Source organism: Acanthochromis polyacanthus, chromosome 19 (genome assembly GCF_021347895.1).
Source record: "Acanthochromis polyacanthus isolate Apoly-LR-REF ecotype Palm Island chromosome 19, KAUST_Apoly_ChrSc, whole genome shotgun sequence".
NCBI lineage: Eukaryota > Metazoa > Chordata > Actinopteri > Pomacentridae > Acanthochromis > Acanthochromis polyacanthus.
In genome coordinates, this window is record NC_067131.1 from 764,166 (window position 1) to 784,040 (window position 19,875).

The following is a 19,875-nucleotide window of genomic DNA, read 5'->3' on the forward strand; positions in this document are numbered from 1 at the left end:
GATCACACTTCTAGGATCACACTTCTAGGATCACACATCTAGGATCACACATCTAGAATCACATCTAGGATCACACTTCTAGGATCACACTTCTAGGATCACACATCTAGAATCACATCTAGGATCACACTTCTAGGATCACACTTCTAGGATCACACTTCTAGAATCACACTTCTAGGATCACACTTCTGGGATCACACATCTAGAATCACACTTCTAGGACCCGTGGTGTCGTCAGAGGAAGTAACTGCATTTCACAGTGAGTTATAAACGTTCCTGATGCCTTCATGTGCAAAGCTATTGCTAAACCAAACTGTGAGAAACAACCTCAGTTTTAACTAGTTCAGCAGTGCAAACAGTCACAGTTTAGCTTATATGCTAATTTAGTCAGAGTTGTTCTTGTGTTTTGCCTCTTTCCAACCTTTCCTGTTGGAGATCTCGAGGCCCCAGCAGATGATTCCATTATTATTTTACCAGATAATGACACAAGTATGCTAATTATACCATCTGTCCAAATGCAAGGCTTGGCAACCAAGTTATAATTGTAAAGAGTAGTATTCTGGGTGGAATAAACCTTATAAACCTTGACTTGTTTGCTAAAAAAGCACCTTGATAAAGTTAGATCACTAAAAACCTCTTTGAGGCTCTTCATATGATATTTCTAATTCGTTTCTTTAAATGCTGACATACGTAGACGTCTCAATGGGCCGATCCCTTTGTTAGGAAGTAAATACACCAACCACACACAGAAACACTAGGATCACATCCCTGAGGCACCAGACAACCTTCACCACGTACAAAAGATCTCACAATAAACCACACTGGAGAACAAAACATACACAACTTATATAAACTATTAAATATTATAAAAATATACTTCATAAGGGATGAGATGCATTTTCCCCCAAAATATCTCTGGGTTTGATAAAGCTCAGAAGGCATCATGATTATTCACTGTAGAAAGACTGTCTTATCTTGTCCCATCATCAGTTTGCTTTGTACTGCCCCTCCGCTAAAGCTGACCCCTGAACACTGGAGGGGAGGGAGATAAAGTCAAATCAACCTTTAGACGGTACGGTTTTACATTAAAATTATTATTATTACTTTTAAATTAAGTACAATTTGAATGAAATCATCCTTTAAAACCGTCACTTTAGTGATGAATCACTGCGGTAGGGGGCGCTGTCTTTACTAAAGGCTCTAAAAATGCGGTCCCAGAAGTGAAGTCCTAGAAGTCCAGTCCTATCGGTGGTCCTCAGAGTGCATCCTCCAGGTCTGCAGACACATATTACTAATGTGGAGGGGCTAACAGTAGCACCCTGTGAACACCAGGGGCAAATAAAAACCCTGGCCAAGTGAAAAACACTTCCTGTAATGAGGACAACAGGTTGTGGGTTGAATGAAGCCATGCCAAACAGGAGAAACCGCACAGGAACCGAGTGAAGTGGGGAAACAGACGGAGATGCAACAGAGGAAAAGTGATGGGGTTAAAATCCTGAGGAAGAGGAGAAAAGACTTACTCGATTTCTATACTGCTGAGAGTATATCTCCAAAAGTTGATTAAAGAAAGAAGGAATAATAGAAATGAAAGATACAAACAAACATACACATGACAAACAAACAAACAAAAAATATATAAAAAGAAGCTGTTAGCCGGAGATGACTGCATGGTGCTGCACAGTTCTAGTCATGACGGACACTTTCATTATGCACTGCGAGCTGCTGTTAATAAGAGTCAGAGAACATCACATTTTCTGTTGAAGCTTAATGGTAAGGATGACTGAATGCAGGACAGAACTCATGAGAAGTTTACACTTTATGCATTGCTAGAAATAGTATAAAACTGATTAAACTGTATTTGGTTTGTGTTTCTAACAAATAAGTTTTAAAACACTTCTTTTAAACTGTAAAATGCATTTAACTGATGCGTTTCTTCACACACTTGTGCAGTTTGTTATTAAGACGCTGCACCTGATTAAAATTTTATTCAAAATGCTTCTATTTTTATCGGTGATGTAACGGCGACACGTGGCCCAGCAGGGTGAACGGATTCAGTGAGGAAGAAAAGCGTGACGGTTACTGAGTTCACCTCCTCCTGGGAATCTGACCTGAGAGGCTAAATGATTTTCTGTTATCATTAAATATTAACGGCATTACTTCTCCTCTCCTTGTTTTGGTGCTGTGACGAGTAGAAAAAGGCACAGTGTTTAACAGAAGCCTGTTTAATTATTGCTGTTAAAAAGTCTTATAAAAAGCAGAATAAAAGAAAAGAAGGTCATTAAATATGGCTTCACATCTGAGTGATAAAAGTGAAACTTAACGGATGTTGATCTGAGTCACTGAGTGAAACTATACACACGTGGACAAAATTGTTGGTACCCCTCAGTTAAAGAAGGAAAAACCCACAATTCTCACTGAAATCACTTGAAACTCACAAAAGTAACAATAAATTAAAATTTATTGACAATTAAATAATCAAAAACAGCCATTACTTTTGAATTGTTGATTAACATAATTATTTAAAAAAACAAACTAATGAAACAGGCCTGGACAAAAATGATGGTACCTCTATAAAAGATTGAAAACTATTTGACCAGAGTGACATGATTAACTCAGGTGTGTCATTTAATTGACATCACAGGTGTTTCCAAACTCATAATCAGTCAGTCTGCCTATTTAAAGGGAGACAAGTAGTCACCCTGCTGTTTGGTGAAAAGGTGTGTACCACACTGAACATGGACAACAGAAAGCGAAGGAGAGAATTGTCCCAGGACATCCGAAAAAAAATGATAGACAAACATCTTAAAGGTAAAGGCTATAAGACCATCTCTAAACAGCTTGAAGTTCCTGTGACAACAGTGGCTCATATTATTCAGAAGTTCAAGACCCACGGGACAGTAGCCAACCTCCCTGGACGTGGCCGCAAGAGGAAAATTGATGACAAATTGAAGAGACGGATCGTTGGAATTGTATCCAAAGAGCCCAGAGCAACCTCCAAAGAAATTAAAGGTGAACTCCAAGGCCAAGGTACATCAGTGTCAGATCGCACCATTCGTCGTTGTTTGAGCCAAAGTGGACTTCATGGGAGACGACCAAGGAGGACACCACTGCTGAAAAAAACTCATAAAAAAGCCAGACTGGAATTTGCAAAAATGCATGTTGACAAGCCACAAAGCTTCTGGGAGAATGTCCTTTGGACAGATGAGACCAAACTGGAGCTTTTTGGTAAGGCACATCAACTCTATGTTCATAGACTCAAAAAGCAAGCATACGAAGAAAAGAACACTGTCCCTACGGTGAAACATGGAGGAGGCTCAGTAATGTTTTGGGGCTGCTTTGCTGCATCTGGCACAGGGTGTCTTGAAAGTGTGCAAGGTACGATGAAATCTGAAGACTATCAAGGCATTCTGGAGAGAAATGTGCTGCCTAGTGTCAGAAAGCTTGGTCTCAGTCGCAGGTCATGGGTCTTCCAACAGGACAACGATCCAAAACACACAGCCAAAAACACCCAAGAATGGCTGAGAGAAAAGCGTTGGACTATTCTAAAGTGGCCTTCTATGAGCCCAGATCTGAATCCCATTGAACATATGTGGAAGGAGCTGAAACATGCCATTTGGAGAAGACACCCATCAAACCTGAGACAACTGGAGCTGTTTGCTCATGAGGAGTGGGCCAAAATACCTGTTGACAGCTGCAGAACGCTCATTGACAAATACAGAAACCGTTTAATTGCAGTGATTGCCTCAAAAGGTTGTGCAACAAAATATTAAGTTATGGGTACCATCATTTTTGTCCAGCCCTATTTCATTAGTTTGTTTTTTTAAATAATTATGTTAATCAACAATTCAAAAGTGATGGCTGATTTTGATTATTTAATTTTCAATCAATTTTTATTTATTGTTACTTTTGTGAGTTTCAAGTGATTTCAGTGAGAATTGTGGGTTTTTCCTTCTTTAACTGAGGGGTACCAACAATTTTGTCCACGTGTGTAAGTCATCTGTCAGATTCCTCATGCTGTAAAGGCTAAATGTGTGTTAGCTGAGAGGGAAATGACATCACAGGAAAGACTTGGCCTCTGGGACCCAACGCACCGAGGGCGGCGGAGAGCCTCGTCCAATCAGAGGAACGTTCTCGTACCGCGGATTCCCCCCGAACAGAGCCGTCTGGTTCCTGGGAACAGACAGAAGATGATGGAGGAGTTCATTTCTGAGACACACCAAAGGTCGGACACCCAGGCGTCCTGCTGTAACCTACATGTAGTCGGACATGGGGGCGTTGGAGACGGCCGGGGCAGGGGGGTGCAGGCTGTTCTGGCTGCCCATGCTGCTGCTGTAGCTGCAGAAACTGTGCATGTTGGTGTGGTTGGGGTTCTGGGAGCCTATCCTCCTGGCCCGCGGGTTGAACGGGTCCTCCTCATCGATGTCGTCGTAGTCTCGCTCCCTGGACGCAAAGTGGAAAACAATCAGGGGAGAAACATGAGCAGAAACAGCTTAAATCTGCCCAGTAGTTGAACTTCATGAGTACAGAATGGAGCTCAGCTGACCGGGACTGGAAGGGTTATTTTTGGTGTCATGCAGTGTGAGCAGGACGCTTCTTTCTGAGATTTATGTGATGCTGTTTATCATTCACAAGCTCTGCTGTCCACAAAATAAATATGGAAACAGATATTCACAAAGTCAGACAAAGAAGCTGTGAATTTTCTTCTTTACCGCGTTAAAAAAGATTCTTGATGGCTTACAAAAAGACTGTCAGTCTTTATCAAGGAGGCTTTTCAAAGCAGCCTCTGGTCAAACTGTATTTCTATAATGTAAATGACAAAAGAAAGGCATTTTGTAAAAAAAACCCTCTGAGTCACACAACAGAATCTGCTTTTGTACCAAACATCAGGGTAGAAACCGCTAAAACATGCCCAGCGTGGTGCAGACCGGACAGCGATGCACAGAGAGAGGAAACCAGGACGCTCTGCAGCCTGACAACAAACCCACCTGCAGGCTATCTGTCTCCAAGCCCTGGGAATGGCACACAGCATGACGGTGAAGGCACTGGCTGCCAGGATGGAGAAGAGGCAGAGGTAGAGCACCCCCTCCACCCCGTCGTAGCACACCCCCACCATGGCGTCCAGGTAGTCCTAAACGGGTCAGAACAGAAGCTCAAACAGGACTAACGGACATTCTGCTCGCTATTCCTCCTCTGGGTTGGAATTCACAGCAGAAGAAATGAAGCACAGATGAAAAAGCAGTCAGAGCACTGCTGTGTGAAATCTGTAGGAAGACAAACTCTTCATTCATTTTATCTGAAGTTCAGCATTATTCATGTAAACCGCATTGCAGTCAGACACAGCAGGAAATTTACCTCACACAGATACAAAGAAAACGGTTTAGAGAAGTTGATGTTGTTAAACTGTAAATTCTTGTTCTGCTCTGTTCTCAGCTCCTCTCTGGGTTTTAGGCCACTTCCTCTGAAGCTGACCTACTTGTGCTGCTGTGATGCCAATTAGGATGCAGTGAACAAACCTTGTTGAGCCCCCTGCAGTCCAGCAGGGCGGTCAGCTGGTGCAGGCTGGCCTCCGAGGAGTTGAGCAAATGCTGGATACCCAGTAGGTCTCTCTGTGGAGAGGTCACCATATCACTGAAAATGCTATTTAATAAAAGAACGTCCCTCTGATGCTCGTCCTACAGTAAACTGTGTTTTAGTGAGCGGTACCTCAGCTGTAGGAAACAGAGGCACAGCAAACTGCAGCAGGCCCTGGATCTGGATCTGCATGGTGGTCAGGGACCTCTGGAAGATGGTCAGAGGCTGCAAAACAGGAAAGAAAGTCTGAATGCAAAAGAGGAGCATGCTAATGAGGTGTAGCGCTAATCTTAATGGAGTCATCAGGGCAGAGTCGTAATGGAAAAGTCTGCAGACCACAAAGAAACGAAACGCTGTCAGGATGTCTAATGGAAGTACGGTGAAATGACGTGACGTACAGCTTAGATTTTCTCTTTGAGCCACAATTGGAAGCATAATAGCGTTCATAATGGATCTTATTTTCCTGCAGTGTGATTGGTTAGTTCATTCAGAAGCACCATCCAGATAATGGGGCTGAAGAAACCATAAAAAAATACGAGAAAATAACACGATACAGCACCGAGACAAAAAGTGAGAAGTCACAATGAGTTTGGTGGCCTTGTGTTAAAGATTCTGTCACATTTAGATTTAAAGGTCCCATATTATGACCTTTTACAGCAAAGGAATGGAAGCCTAAAAAAAGCCAAAACACTGCAAAGATGGTTCATTTTTCCATGACTGTGGAACCTTTAAGTTCTGTTCTCAGTGTCTGTGGCTTTAGAAACTCCTGAGCTGCTGCTGACCACACCTATTCAGGAAGAAGACCCTCTATGTGTGACTACATGTGCAGCTACCGGAGCCTCAGTTTCTGTTTAAAAAATAGATAAAATTGTTCCTGGGAGCTCAACTAGCTGGATGAGGGGAGCCTGAGGAATGCCAATAATAAGCATCTTTATACTCTCACCATTTGCATTTCATTATATAGTGAAACAGACCCAATTACTAAGATGCTGGAGCATCAGAATTAATTTCAAACAGACTAAACAGCTCAGAAAAGTTGGTAAATTAGCTTCAGCTCAGTCTGGATGGAGTGCTGCCACAGCTGGCTAATGATAATGCTAATTTTACTAATAAAAGTCTGGTTTTCATCCACATTTTAAAATTCCCTCAACTTGTGCTTTTCCCCTCTAAAGCTACACATTTTCATTATAATTTAGTTCATACTGTAATCACATGAAAAGTGAACCAAATACTATATTTTATCTCAATAATAAATCATTGTGCAGTTTGAATCTGTCACTGTAGGTCTACATTCTCACCACCAGGGGGCAGAATAAGCCTCCTCATTCATCACATCACAGCTCCTCTCCTACCTGAAGTCACCACCTTCCTCCTTCTGTCTCTTCTTTTTAATTAACGTTCAAGCATGACCGTAAATGAATCAATCTGTCACATCTCCAAAGTAAAACTGTATCTTCAAAGTCATCCAACCTAGCAGGAGAAGCCTGAAACCTCCTGGCCTGTGGCACAACGTTAAATGGAAACAGGATACGGTCAATTACCTCAGCTATCCATAAATGTAATTGCTTTCCTCTGATCTGACTTTTTTTCTGGATCTACATCCAGCAGTTCTATGCTGAACATTCTAATGGCCTGATCAAATCTGGGTTTTTTCTTTTTTACTTTGTGGAGCTTGTTCTGAGCCAAAAAAGTAAAAATAGGACAGAGAGCGTACAGAGGAGGACAGCAGGAAAAGGAGAAGAAGAATAGAAGAAGCTCTGTGAGTTGAAGCCCACAGCGATGAAGCAGCCGGGCACAGAGAGGAGGTCAGCAGGGCATCGCTGCCGGAGAATACACGAGAGAACGAGATAAACATGAGACAGAAAAAGCTTGTTTGCCGATCGCTGTGGATCCTGTATCTGCAGCTCGCTGGTGAACTCTGCACCTGTTGGCGTTCTGAGTGTTAAGGAAAGAGAGCTGATTGTTTACCAGGCGGTGAAGCTTCTCTGCCCTCTGCTGCTCGTCAGGGCGTGTCGGCCACACCAACATAATCAGATCTGAGCTCTGCTGGGCCACAGATCGCACAAACGGACTGAACTGCTGACTGAGAAGTGACCCACAATCCTTTGTCTCTACGCTCCTCTGAAGAACAAGCAAACCTCTGAGGAGCAGGAAGAGGGAGATTCTCCAGGTTGCTTCACCTAATCTGCAGTTCCACCTCCTCTGTCTCAGCAGCTTTGCATCACTTTGGTTCCTGCAGAGTAAAACTCCCCCATCAAGCTGCTATTAGATGCTTTTTTGTTCTATATCGCTGCATGTTCTCTGAGTGGGGAAATACAACGGAGGCAGAAAGACAGAAAAATAATGGAGACAGAGCCGAGGAAAGGGGCAATTTATTCTGCTGGAGTTCTGAGGTGAATATGGGATGTAGCTCACACACAGACTGGACAGAAAGAAAGAGTGTGACAAAGACGAAGCCTGAGGGGAAGAGAAATGAACTCTTATCAGGCACCGAGAGCATCGAGTCAGAAGATGTCTGCATGGTTTACTGTTAGAACCGACTAATGTGGAAGAATAAGAAGCTGGTTTTAAGACTGCATTACTTGAGGATATCTGAACAGTTTTTATGGCAGATTTGTTTGTATTTTGTAGCAGCAGTAGAAACAGAGACGCAGAGGAAGAGATTAATGGAGTGATTCCTAAAAAGTAGTGCCCAGCCGGGAATGGAAGCAGCGACCTGCTGCTCAGAGGATCTGCACTGATGCTGTTAGAACTGTCTGCTGTTTATTAATCCCTGTGCTTAATTATTTAGGTTTTTCTTTAATTTTTTAAATCAGTTCACAAATTATTTTTCTGTGAATTTAATTTACCAAAACTTTACAGAGAAAAAAAACTCAGGAGGAGTAATTTGGAATAAAAGCAGAGCTGGATATCCAACCGAACATGTTATTTATAAAGCTCATTAAAACAACGGATGCTGTCCCAAAGTGGTTTAAAACATAGAAATGAGGTTAATATTTCCAAATATTAAGACCCTACAATCTAATTTATTACACACATTTACCTGACTTTAAATATGGATAATATTCTTTATTATGCTAATTTACTGAACTGATTTACATTTACAGGTTGAGACCCGTTAGACATTTAACCGACTAATTTAAATAGTCAGGATAAGACTTTCAACTGTTATTAAGTTTAACCAACCAATTTAAATGTCATTTAAACATTAGAACCTACAATAAAAGTCCACAAGTTCATATCGTTGTGTCAAATCTTTGAGTTCTTCTGGATAATTATTAAAAAATCATATTTACATTGTTGAAAAATTGTATAGGTGAAAAAAGATGCCAGTTTCCTCTGGTAAGGTATTATACGGCTCATATGCCAACCCGTATCCCCATTTCTTTGTTTATTTTGTTAAAGAAGTCACATTTAAGTAACCCAAGTCTAAATAAACTACAGTCCACATAAAATATCCAAGAGGTGTCAGATTGCACTTCTTAAATTCCCTAAAAATCAGCTTTGTGTTCCCGATCACATCTAGAACTCTGTTTTAGCCAAATAATCCTGTTTTAGCCAAATAATTCCTGTTTTAGCCAAATAATCCTGTTTTAGCCAAATAAGTCCTGTTTTAGCCAAATAAGTCCCGTTTTAGCCAAATAAGTCCTGTTTTAGCCAAATAAGTCCCGTTTTAGAAAATAAGTCCCGTTTTAGCCAAATAAGTCCCGTTTTAGAAAATAAGTCCCGTTTTAGAAAATAAGCCCCGTTTTAGCCAAATAAGTCCCGTTTTAGAAAATAAGTCCCGTTTTAGAAAATAAGCCCCGTTTTAGCCAAATAAGTCCCGTTTTAGAAAATCAGTCCCGTTTTAGAAAATAAGTCCTGTTTTAGCCAAATAATCCTGTTTTAGTCAAATAAGTCCGGTTTTAGAAAATAAGTCCCGTTTTAGCCAAATAATCCTGTTTTAGCCAAATAATTCCCTTTTAGACAAATAAGTCCCGTTTTAGCCAAATAATCCTGTTTTAGCCAAATAATTCCCGTTTTAGACAAATAAGTCCCGTTTTAGCCAAATAATCCTGTTTTAGCCAAATAAGTCCGGTTTTAGAAAATAATTCCCGTTTTAGACAAATAAGTCCCGTTTTAGCCAAATAATCCTGTTTTAGCCAAATAAGTCCGGTTTTAGAAAATAAGCCCCGTTTTAGCCCAATAAGTCCTGTTTTAGAAAATAAGTCCCGTTTTAGAAAATAAATCCTGTTTTAGCCAAATAAGTCCGGTTTTAGAAAATAAGTCCCGTTTTAGCCAAATAAGTTCTGTTTTAGAAAATAAGTCCCGTTTTAGAAAATAAATCCCGTTTTAGCCAAATAAGTCCTGTTTTAGCCAAATAAGTCCCGTTTTAGCCAAATAATCCTGTTTTAGAAAATAAGTCCCGTTTTAGCCAAATAATCCTGTTTTAGCCAAATAATCCTGTTTTAGCCAAATAATTCCCGTTTTAGACAAATAAGTCCTGTTTTAGCCAAATAATCCTGTTTTAGTCAAATAAGTCCCGTTTTAGCCAAATAATCCTGTTTTACCCTGTCCTGTTATAGACATCTGAAGTCCGTAAAATCACTAAGCTAACTCCTCCTGTCTGGGTAAATCTGAAGCGTCACATTTCCTACCTGCTGGAAGGGGTTGGACAGAGTCTGGTTGCAGTAAATGTAGTAATGGACGATATCTGTGGAACACAAAACATCATTTTTTAAAGTATGATTTAATAGCGCTAATGTCCCAGCTGCAGACTCTAAAATAAAACTCCATTAAAGCCACAGTAGAGACACTCACCAGCGCTGATGATGCCCTTCGTTTGACTCATGACGTATTTATCAGGAGACACGCAGAAATCACTGGTTCCCTGAAACACAACAAAGAAATGTTCCTGAAATAAGGAAGGTTAAACACAGAGAGAAACAGTAAATAATCCAGAAATATTTAGTTAACGCCTCTAAAAGTCCTAAAACCCAGTAATTAACCATCATCTTCCTGGGAGATAAATATAGGCTGCTTTAATGATTCACTTTAACACGTCTAGACAGGAATAGTTTGTAATTCTGTCAGTCACAAACACTTTCCCAGAAAAGTGCTAACAAGAACCCAGAAAAAACAGAAAGCGATGAGGCAGTCTCTGAACTGAATGCTAAACGTCCCTCAGGCTCAGGACCAGCAGCAGCTCTACCTTCTCTGAGGGCTTCCTTAATGAGACACACACACTGATGGGATTAAGCCCAGATCCTCAGCAGAAACCAGAGACCGAGGAGTCTGCTGGAATTCCTGGAGGGACAGCATCGATTCTCAGAGAACAGAGATGTGACTGCTGGTAATTAGGAGTCCAGTGCGTTTATTTATTGTGTATTCAGGCGCTAAGCTAACTGTAGCTCACAATGTGAAGATTCTCTCACAGATACACAAACATCTGTCAGTCAGTGAAGGCAAACACATCTACCACACACACACCTGTAAACAGATCTGCAGCGATGCAAACAAACCAGCGTCTGAACTCTGAGCGAGGAGGTTTTAGCTTCCTGCTACATGTGGTGCTGGTCGGATTTTCATTTCAAGTGGCTCCAGCCTCGGTCTGGAGGAGGTCAGGGATTCTTCACGGTTTGTGTGATGGTTCTCCAGTTCCTCTAGCGGTCAGACAGACAGCTGATGGTGAACTACCCACATGTATGAACCCATCCGACCATCTGAACCCCAAAACACACCAACGGATTTAAAAGGAGAGTTCTGGTTGAAAAAGGAGGGCCGAAATTACACCAGTTATGAGTCAGAAACCATCAAATAGAAAGAACTGTCCTTGCATCCATCTGTCATGTTGTTCTGTTGGGAAAATGAGCAAATCCATGATAGATTTTTTGGCCTTTATTACAGTGGACAGAGACAGGAAACATGTGGAGGACAGACGTTCATCAAACGGCCACGGGTCGGACTCAAACCCACGACCTCTACATCAGGGTTATGGTCTCTGTTTATGATGTTTATGATGTATTTTATTTAGGACTGAAACAAGCCAATTTTATATTTAACCAGGTTTTTATAGTTAAAAATGAATCATATCTGAGCTTTAGCCAGTTGGCTGAACAAAGAAACAGATCAAGTTTTGGGCTGTCACTGATCATTTGCTCTATGTTTTATAGTTTTAAAAATGACTGACAGATTAAATGCTGTTATGTTATCATTAACAGCCAGAAATGTGTGTTTGGTAACTGAGAGCAGTTTGGAGTCACAATAAATGCACACATTTCCTTCATTAAAGCGGTTTACACTCAGTCTTGTGCTAAATCCTCACAAAGAAGCACGTAGACACATCTGTTCCTCACATTAACATTAAATTCATTCACACACTAAACACACAGCGTCCGTTTACACACAATAATGACGTCTGAGGAGCCGGTGAACATTAATCAGCTCATATCAGGATATTTACTCTGGCTGGACTTTAACCATGAAGTCCATTCATCCTCAGAGTTACACGACATTCTGACGTCATTTCCCCCCGAGAGGCAAAAAAAGCAAGAATCGGTTTCCTGAAGCGGTTTCTGTGGAGTCCAGTCATTCATTCATTAAATGCAGAACAAGGGAAACTTCCTGACCTTTTTCTTTACTGCTTCCCAAAGGCAGTAATTCCCATCTGATCAATATGTAAATATAGCTTAAAGGTTAGCGTGTCATTTACTGGATGTGTTCCTTAAACAGCCACCCTCAGGCCGGACTGTCAGGTTTTTATAGCAGGAAATTAATGGCTGATTATTAATGGTATTTGTGGTGGATATTCGTGTTCTCCAGAGCAGAACCCTTTAAATTCTGAGTTCTCCCTTTGCACTTCTTACAGCAGGATCTTTAAAAGCATATTTCCTGTTTTAACACATGCAGGCTGATTGAACTGTAAATCCAACGTGTGTTATTGGTTTAAAAGCCGTTTATTGCAGCGAGTATCGAACATTTCAGAGCTCTGGGCTGTCGGTTCTTATTGTGTATTTCCACTATTGATCCAACAAACGCCGACACATCGAGCAGAGACGTGTAAAGAAGACATTAAACCTGCAGATAAAAAGCATGAACGATGTGGTGTGGAACTTCTGCTGCTTTCTAATAAACACTCATCACCTCATGTAAACTATCAGAACATCTACAGGCCTGAGGCAGGAGAGTCAAAGCAGAGCTCATCCATCCAGGAATAATCCTCTGAAGCGCCTCTCTGTTTTCACACCTCCACATCCCTCAAACACACCTGGGTGGTTTTTAAAGCACAACATTGAAACCCTTCACCTATTGAGGATGATCAGCTTTAAAAAGCTCTGATTGGATTCCTGCTGTCGTAATCCTTGACTTTGAATCAACTTATTCAGGCTCCTAGAATAATACCGAGGTGTGCGTTCAGGATTTTGTTCTTTTGTTGGTTATTTTTAGCGCTGCGCCGTCTGAGATCAAAAGAGGCGACAGACAGAGAACCCAGATCAGAGGAAGTCGTGACGGAGGTGAGAAAACCTTTTTAGATGACGCTGCATGGCTGTGAGGGTCTTCTCACCTGTGCACAGTTTACAGAAAATGTTTTCAGCTTAAATTAGGTGTAAAGAGAGACCTCTAATTAGCAGCTTACGGTGCAGTGTTCTGATGGAAATGATTGATGGAGCTGCTTCATGTGTGACTCTGAAAAATTCTTTTCCATCAACTTGTAACTGGGTCAACAAATAACTGAGGGACTCTTTGGATCATAGTCGACATTTTTGCTGTTTTCAGGCCTAAAATCAACCAAACACCACACGGCATTTTAGAGAAAGATTCTTCTAAATATCATATATACAACTGATTTCTAAAGATCTAGTAGTAAACCTGTTGACTACTTTATATTAAATAAGTCAGAAAGTCTTGGAGTCTTCCAGTCTTTTCTTCAGGAGGAAATGACATCATGAGGAGCAGGTCATGTGATCTGGAATTAACACACTTCCTGGAGAGGAGTTTTTGGAACGGGGAACTTATTGGGAAGTGATTTAATTTGTTATTTTCCATTTAAAATGAGATATATTGCCAAAAAAATAATATCTGTCCTGAAAATCTCAACTTAATAAAAAGAACAGAATCCAGAATATTTCTGAATCAGCTCATTTTATTATTGTTTAGCTCATTAAAGGTTTATTCTAATAAAAATGTATGCCAGATATGTCCCATAGACTTCAAAAGTCCCTCAGTTATAGACTGACCCAACAGCACATTTTGTAAAATAAACTGAAGCCCATCAGTGGCTAAATGTATGCAGAGTATAATCCTCTACTTCTCCCTTTTGGCCACACAGTGAAGACATTCTGCAGTGTGAGGAGCTCCAGTAATCTGTCATCCCTGTCAGGAATGATCAGAAGTGACGGCCCACCAGGGGGAAGTTAGGGGGAAGTCGGGGTGAGGAAGTGAAGCAGCTCACCACAGCGGTGGCCAGGTCGGCTCCCAGCGACGTCCAGCTCAGCACCAGCGTCAGCACTCCGAACACCATCATCCTGCAGCAGATCACAGAACAATCATGAGCCGACGATCTGAAGCCGCAGGAAACCAGGACACGACGGCTGATTAAAGCACGCCGTTTATCCAAATGAACGGATGAATTATTCACAACACTTGGCCTCTTTGCAGCAAGTTCCTTACAATCATTTGCATTAATTATGTTCTATTCTTAAATCCCACCATTAGAAAACCAGGACAACCTGGGGTTTGTCATGTAATCCTGCTAACTCTGAGCAGATTCTTGGTGCTTTTTTTGCTTCCTGTCATGTTTTTACTGACTGTGGGCTCATTTTCACTGCTACATAAAGTCCAGAACTTCTGTGGAAACAAATAAACATGGACAGAAACAGACAGAACAGAAATGTCTTCTGTGTACCATGACACAGTTTTAAAAAGCTGGAATCAACATGTACAACATTTGTACAGGAACCCACAGGTAAAACCATAACACTGTACACATTTAGCTATTTATGACAATCTCTACAAATTAGCCAATTTATGTACTCCAGGAAGATGTTTCACCATGTGGAATGCATCTTCCAACAACTTGTTTCTCTGTGTACAGTTTCTGATCCATGCTGCATTTGCCTTATTGTTCAGATATCTTGTATTTTCCTCTCAGTCTCTGTTGTGTCTCCTCTCTGCTCCGTGGAAACACTGCCTGCAGTTCAGTCCACAAATCTCTGAACTTTTGTCTGTTGCTCACAGCTGATTCTGTAATGGTTTCTTAGTTTGTTGAAGTCATTTTAGTCAAATTACCTGAATAGTTGATCACAGGAAGAATAATCTGAGTCTGATGCTACCAGCTGGTCTGAGTCCATTATTACGACTCGTCCTCACAACTCTACAGAGTTCTGCTACTTTTGTGTTCACGACTTTTTTCACTGGACTCAGACTTTTTTATTACAAATAGCAGCAGGTTTGCACATTTATTGTGAAAATAAACAACTTTTGCACCTTTATTTTGAATACTATCATTTTTGGAACCATAATTCTTCCACCAGCAGGATTTGCACATTAACTACACATTCTCCGGTTTCCTTCTTTTCTTGAATGTGTGAGCTTCTGAAGACCTTTAACTTCCCCAAGGGGTGGAATAAAGCTTCTTTCTTTCTTGTGCAGAAATTTCTTTATTTCTTTTACTAAATCTAGTGTAAATTGTGTATTTTTTGGTAAAAATGTCAATAATTTTCAGCTCAAATTTAGTTATTTTCTTTACAAAACCCAAATGATTGGAAAACTGAAAATCTGACGGATCTTTCTTTCACTTTGTGGCTGTGATAAAAGCTCTAGTTTTGTTGATTTTTAAAAAAAGAAAAGCTTTTCAAAGCCACCAGCTGGTTTTGAGTTTACACAGTTAAACCTGTCATAACTTACATGCTGCAGAAACATGCTGGCCAACAGCTGAACGTTACCGATCATCTGAAGTTGTGTTAATGACCGGCCAACAGAGGAATCTCTTTTTAAATCAGAAATATCCGTCGTGTAGCTGCTCCGTCCTCTGTGCTGACTGTCTGCATAGTATTTATTTTTGGACATGGTGATTTATTTCTGAAAAGGCAATGACTGTCCCACTTCTGATCACTAGAAGTCCTCAGCGGTCTATAAAGTATCTGAGGTACTCTGGTTTCAAATACAGAAATCCTTTATTAATACAAGGATAATCCATGTTTCCATGCATTAATAAAGGATTTTACTCTCAGCCTGCCTCTAATCATCTGTGCTTCCACTACTAGTCATTATTTTCCCATCTCTACTGGACCACTGGCCTGATCCTTGAGAAGCACCTGATTTTTCATTTTCAGATTTTTATTCCACCAACACCAGTGCTCTTTACCCAGAGCAACATTTCTCATTTTTTCCGGTGTTTCTTAGGAAAGATACTGGAAAAAACAACAGATTCCTGGAAAGTCACACAAAGACAAAAAGAAGAAGTGGAATCTTTTCACGGCAGCTCATGTTACTGATGGGAACTAACTGCTGATCTCACTGGTTTGTCATCCACAGAACGAGTCAGAGGTCACGTTTACTGCCGTGGGTTTGATTCTGCTGCAGCTTCATGAAGCGAGAAACGAGCAGCATTGCTTATCCGCTCCATTGACCTACATGTGACTACAGCCCCCTGGGTGGATGGGCGTTCCTGCACCCATGAGGACATGAAGATGTGGCTTTTGTATGAGAGCAAACTCCCTCTGCCGTGATTTATCAGAAAATGACATCAGCTCCATGTGACCAGGCAGGGAAGTGGTGATGTTTTTGTCTTTGTCTGTGCAGTAAGACAGAAGAAGGTCCATATCTATCAGCGCTGGTGCAACCATTGATCAGGTTTCTTTGGGTGAAATAATCTCCAGCAAGGGCAATAAATGTCTGCTGATTTGACCACTGTGGCACTTTCTCAGGTTTAAGTATGATGATTTTCTGTGGCACCCTCCTCAGCTAATCCATTCCACAACGCATCAGTGCTGAACTTACAAGCCTCCCTTCTGTCCTTTTTCCTTCATTGATCTTTCTCTCTGTATTCCCTCGGCCCTTTATCTAATTCAATGCTTTCTGCGTCTTGTTTCCTGTCTGATACGAGCCCTCACTGATCCCTGACACTTAACGAGATAGGAAGGAGAGCCAGGCTTCACACACTGCTTATCTTAATTTGAAATCCAAAAGCAGAACTGATGCAAACGTTGCTTTACTGTCTTCCTGCTTAACTGCAGTAATGTGTCTGCATATGTTTACACTGCAGGGATGTCTGCCACTTTCTGTTTCTCATTGTCTATTCTTTTTTCTTGTGAAATACAAATAAGATGTTCAGATTTCACAGAGCTGGTCGTATCTTATGTTCACACTAAGTCTAACTATAACAAAGGGCACATGAAGTTCATTCTGCCGTGTTTAAAGAAGCCATCGGCCCTGAGAACATTGGAGATCACTGACCTCTGTGCTGCCTGTCTGACAGTTTGCTGTGTAATACTGGACTATGCTCGCTGCTTTGACTGATCGGACAAACAGCAGCGATGCCCTGAGATCACCCCTCAGAAGCAGCAGGTCTCCTCCAAGCCTCTGTGTTCACTTTTGTGCTCCGGTAGGCAAAGAAGAAACTCACTGAGATACACAGAACTGCAGGGAAATCGGGTGTGAATCTGACAGAAAGCACATCAAGTGAAAAGAGTTGCAGAGGCCGATGAGCAGGGCAGACGGATGAGGTCCCGTCACTGTGAATTAAATCAGAGTGGGAAGAAGATTCTTCTCTTCTGCTATGAACTATAGAAAAGATATGGAAAGTGGAGGCTGTGCCATCATTATGCAGACTATCATTATACTTTCTAATTAAAACCCAGTGAAATGAAAGTGGCGTGACCCTCAAAGCAGAAAGACCTGGAACTCACCGCCAATTAGCTTGTCATAATAATCACATCTTTCACTCAACTTCTGCCTTGTGATTTTCCTTCTCAGAGACCATTAGTGACTGACTCTGAATGAACCTCATTATACTGAATTGTGTTTATGGGTCTGAATTGTTGCACATTTCTCAGATTGTGACTTCCGACGTTCAGAATTGCTTAATTATGAAGACAGTGGCGTCCATATGGACTTTCCTGAAATAATGAGTGTTTTTGGCTGATTCAAGTTTGCCTAACAGCATAATTATAACATGTTTGTGAACATTCTGTATGTGGACTAAATGTACTGCAGCTGTAACTGCAGCATCCTCCCAAAGCTTTGAGCTATCTGTTCAAAGTTTGAAGAGTTGCATTTTAATAAATCATCAAACTACCTGCCTCTCATCCTGAGTTGTTTTTTCAAATAAAAACCTGTGACCTGGATCTGCAGCCTCTGGACTGCACTTCTGTTGATTCATTCAATATTAAAGAATAGTGCATCTTCATGTATATAGGTTTCTACACTGAGGATACTGTGATGGACGCTTATTTCAATTATATATGTATATGTGCAAAAATAAAAAGGTTCCACTATGCTTCCCTGTGGGACACCATGACTACAAGCATTTTTTTTGCAATTTGGTCAAACCTAGCAATACGATAAGTTAAAATTCATATGTTTTGTTAACCTCCCAAGATCTAAGAGCTTCTACAGAAGACAACTTTAGTTCTCTTTTTGGTTCTTGAGAACATTTTACCTCTCATCCAAAAGTCTTTTTTTAGTTCTGACTGACTGACTAATGGGGAGTTCCAGATACATACTAGTATATCGTCACTCCTGACTCACATGGCTGTGAATTCACATAGATGTGAACTGCTTTGAAATTGCCTTGCGATAACTCAAGATGTTAATGGTAATAAAGTAAAGAGGCCCTAGTACACTTCTCTGTGGATCACCATAAATACACAGGGCTTGGTTGGACCAGATAATTTGGACATGAAATGACACAGGATTCAAGTATTTTCTGCAAACAACAAACCTTTGTAGCTAAAATACTGTACATCAATTTTAAAAGCTACTCATGATTATCTGGATTATCTGCCACTATATTGGTGCTATTTGTGAAATTATGTACTCCTCCGTTAACCTCCCACGATCTAAGAGCTTCCACAGAAGACAACTTTAGTTCTGTTTTTAGTACTTGAGAACATTTTGCCTCTCATCCAAAAGTCTTTTACTGACTGACTAATGGGGAGTTCCAGATACATCAGCATTTCCAACTCATTTGCCCATTGGTCTATTAATGATCTATTAAGATTTAGATTCCTTAAAGTGTGAATGGTTGTGAAGCTGCAAGGTGAGGGTTGACTCAAGATGTTAACGGTGGTGAAACTTTCTTGGGATACTGCAATACTGCATTATAAGTACCTGATAAGTGGTGTTTAACTGCCCTCTGAAAAGACAGGTCTGGAAGAACTAAAAAGGGAAGTCCAGTTGCATTCTACCGAAGCTCTTAGGATTGATCATCCCATAAGCTGCATATCTAAGAATCTACATAAACACACACTACTGTTCAAAAGTTTGGGGTCACTTAAAAATGTCCTTATTTTTTAAAGAAAAGCAGTTTTTTTCAATGAAGACAACATTAAATGAATGATAAATCCAGTGTAGACATAGTTAATGTGATAAATGACTATTGTAGGTGTAAACAGCTGATTTTTAATGGAATATCTCCATAGGGGTACAGAGGAACATTTCCAGCAACCATCACTCCTGTGTTCTAATGCTACATTGTGTTAGCTAATGCTGTCGAAAGGCTCATTGATGGTTAGAAAACCCTTGAGCAGTTATCTTAGCACATGGATAAAAGTGGGAGTCTTCATTGTGACTCTACTGACAGTAGAGTATCTCCCCAACAGTCCTGGACAAAACTGAACAAATATGCCAACAGGACCAACATCTCTTAGTAACGTCTACTAGAATCTTACATTTACATAAAACTTGTTCTTTGCCAAATATGAGTTGAATCCCACAGCACAACCCTGGTTTGCTGCAACACTCACACGACATATTCCTCTATCTACAGCATATATCCAACACACCTTCTGATCATGGATTGTCAGCGCTCCACTCCTTCTTTTGTCACATTCCTTCTCACGACGCTAACTTGAAAGCTTCACCACTGCTGCTGTCAGCGTTTCAACAGTCCCACCCCCATCGCAGCATCCACCTGTGAGCTCTGAATCTAGATTCCCCTCGGGAGGGAAATTAGTCTCATCACCTCCCAGTCCCTGCTGAGTTGAAGTTAAATGTGTGGGGTGTAAATGTCAAACATCATCGGCGTTCACAGTCTACATTTACGTAACTGTTCAGTGGGACTTCGTTGTCGGAGGTATTTTTAGGGCTGCATAATTGAGGGGT

The 19,875-nt window shown here is 40.9% G+C and overlaps 1 protein-coding gene across 17 annotated transcripts in view; it reads right to left on the reverse strand.

Moving 5' to 3' along the window:
* ttyh2 (tweety family member 2) overlaps nucleotides 1–19,875 on the reverse strand; it is an 85,657-nt gene that overhangs the window by 3,428 nt on the left and 62,354 nt on the right. For 14 of the 17 annotated variants that reach the window (XM_051939323.1, XM_051939325.1, XM_051939328.1 and 11 more), the window contains exons 6-14: nucleotides 14,003–14,075; nucleotides 10,372–10,441; nucleotides 10,209–10,264; nucleotides 5,704–5,796; nucleotides 5,514–5,606; nucleotides 4,986–5,128; nucleotides 4,255–4,440; nucleotides 4,092–4,170; nucleotides 173–1,547 (exon numbers count right to left, since the gene is read on the reverse strand). In XM_051939323.1, the coding sequence (XP_051795283.1) occupies nucleotides 1,488–1,547; nucleotides 4,092–4,170; nucleotides 4,255–4,440; nucleotides 4,986–5,128; nucleotides 5,514–5,606; nucleotides 5,704–5,796; nucleotides 10,209–10,264; nucleotides 10,372–10,441; nucleotides 14,003–14,075 (853 nt within the window). In that variant the 3' untranslated portion in view covers nucleotides 173–1,487. Of the gene's footprint in view, nucleotides 1–8; nucleotides 1,548–4,091; nucleotides 4,171–4,254; nucleotides 4,441–4,985; nucleotides 5,129–5,513; nucleotides 5,607–5,703; nucleotides 5,797–10,208; nucleotides 10,265–10,371; nucleotides 10,442–14,002; nucleotides 14,076–19,875 lie in introns of all 17 variants that reach the window. The other 3 variants (XM_051939332.1, XM_051939327.1, XM_051939331.1) reach the window with 2 other exon arrangements.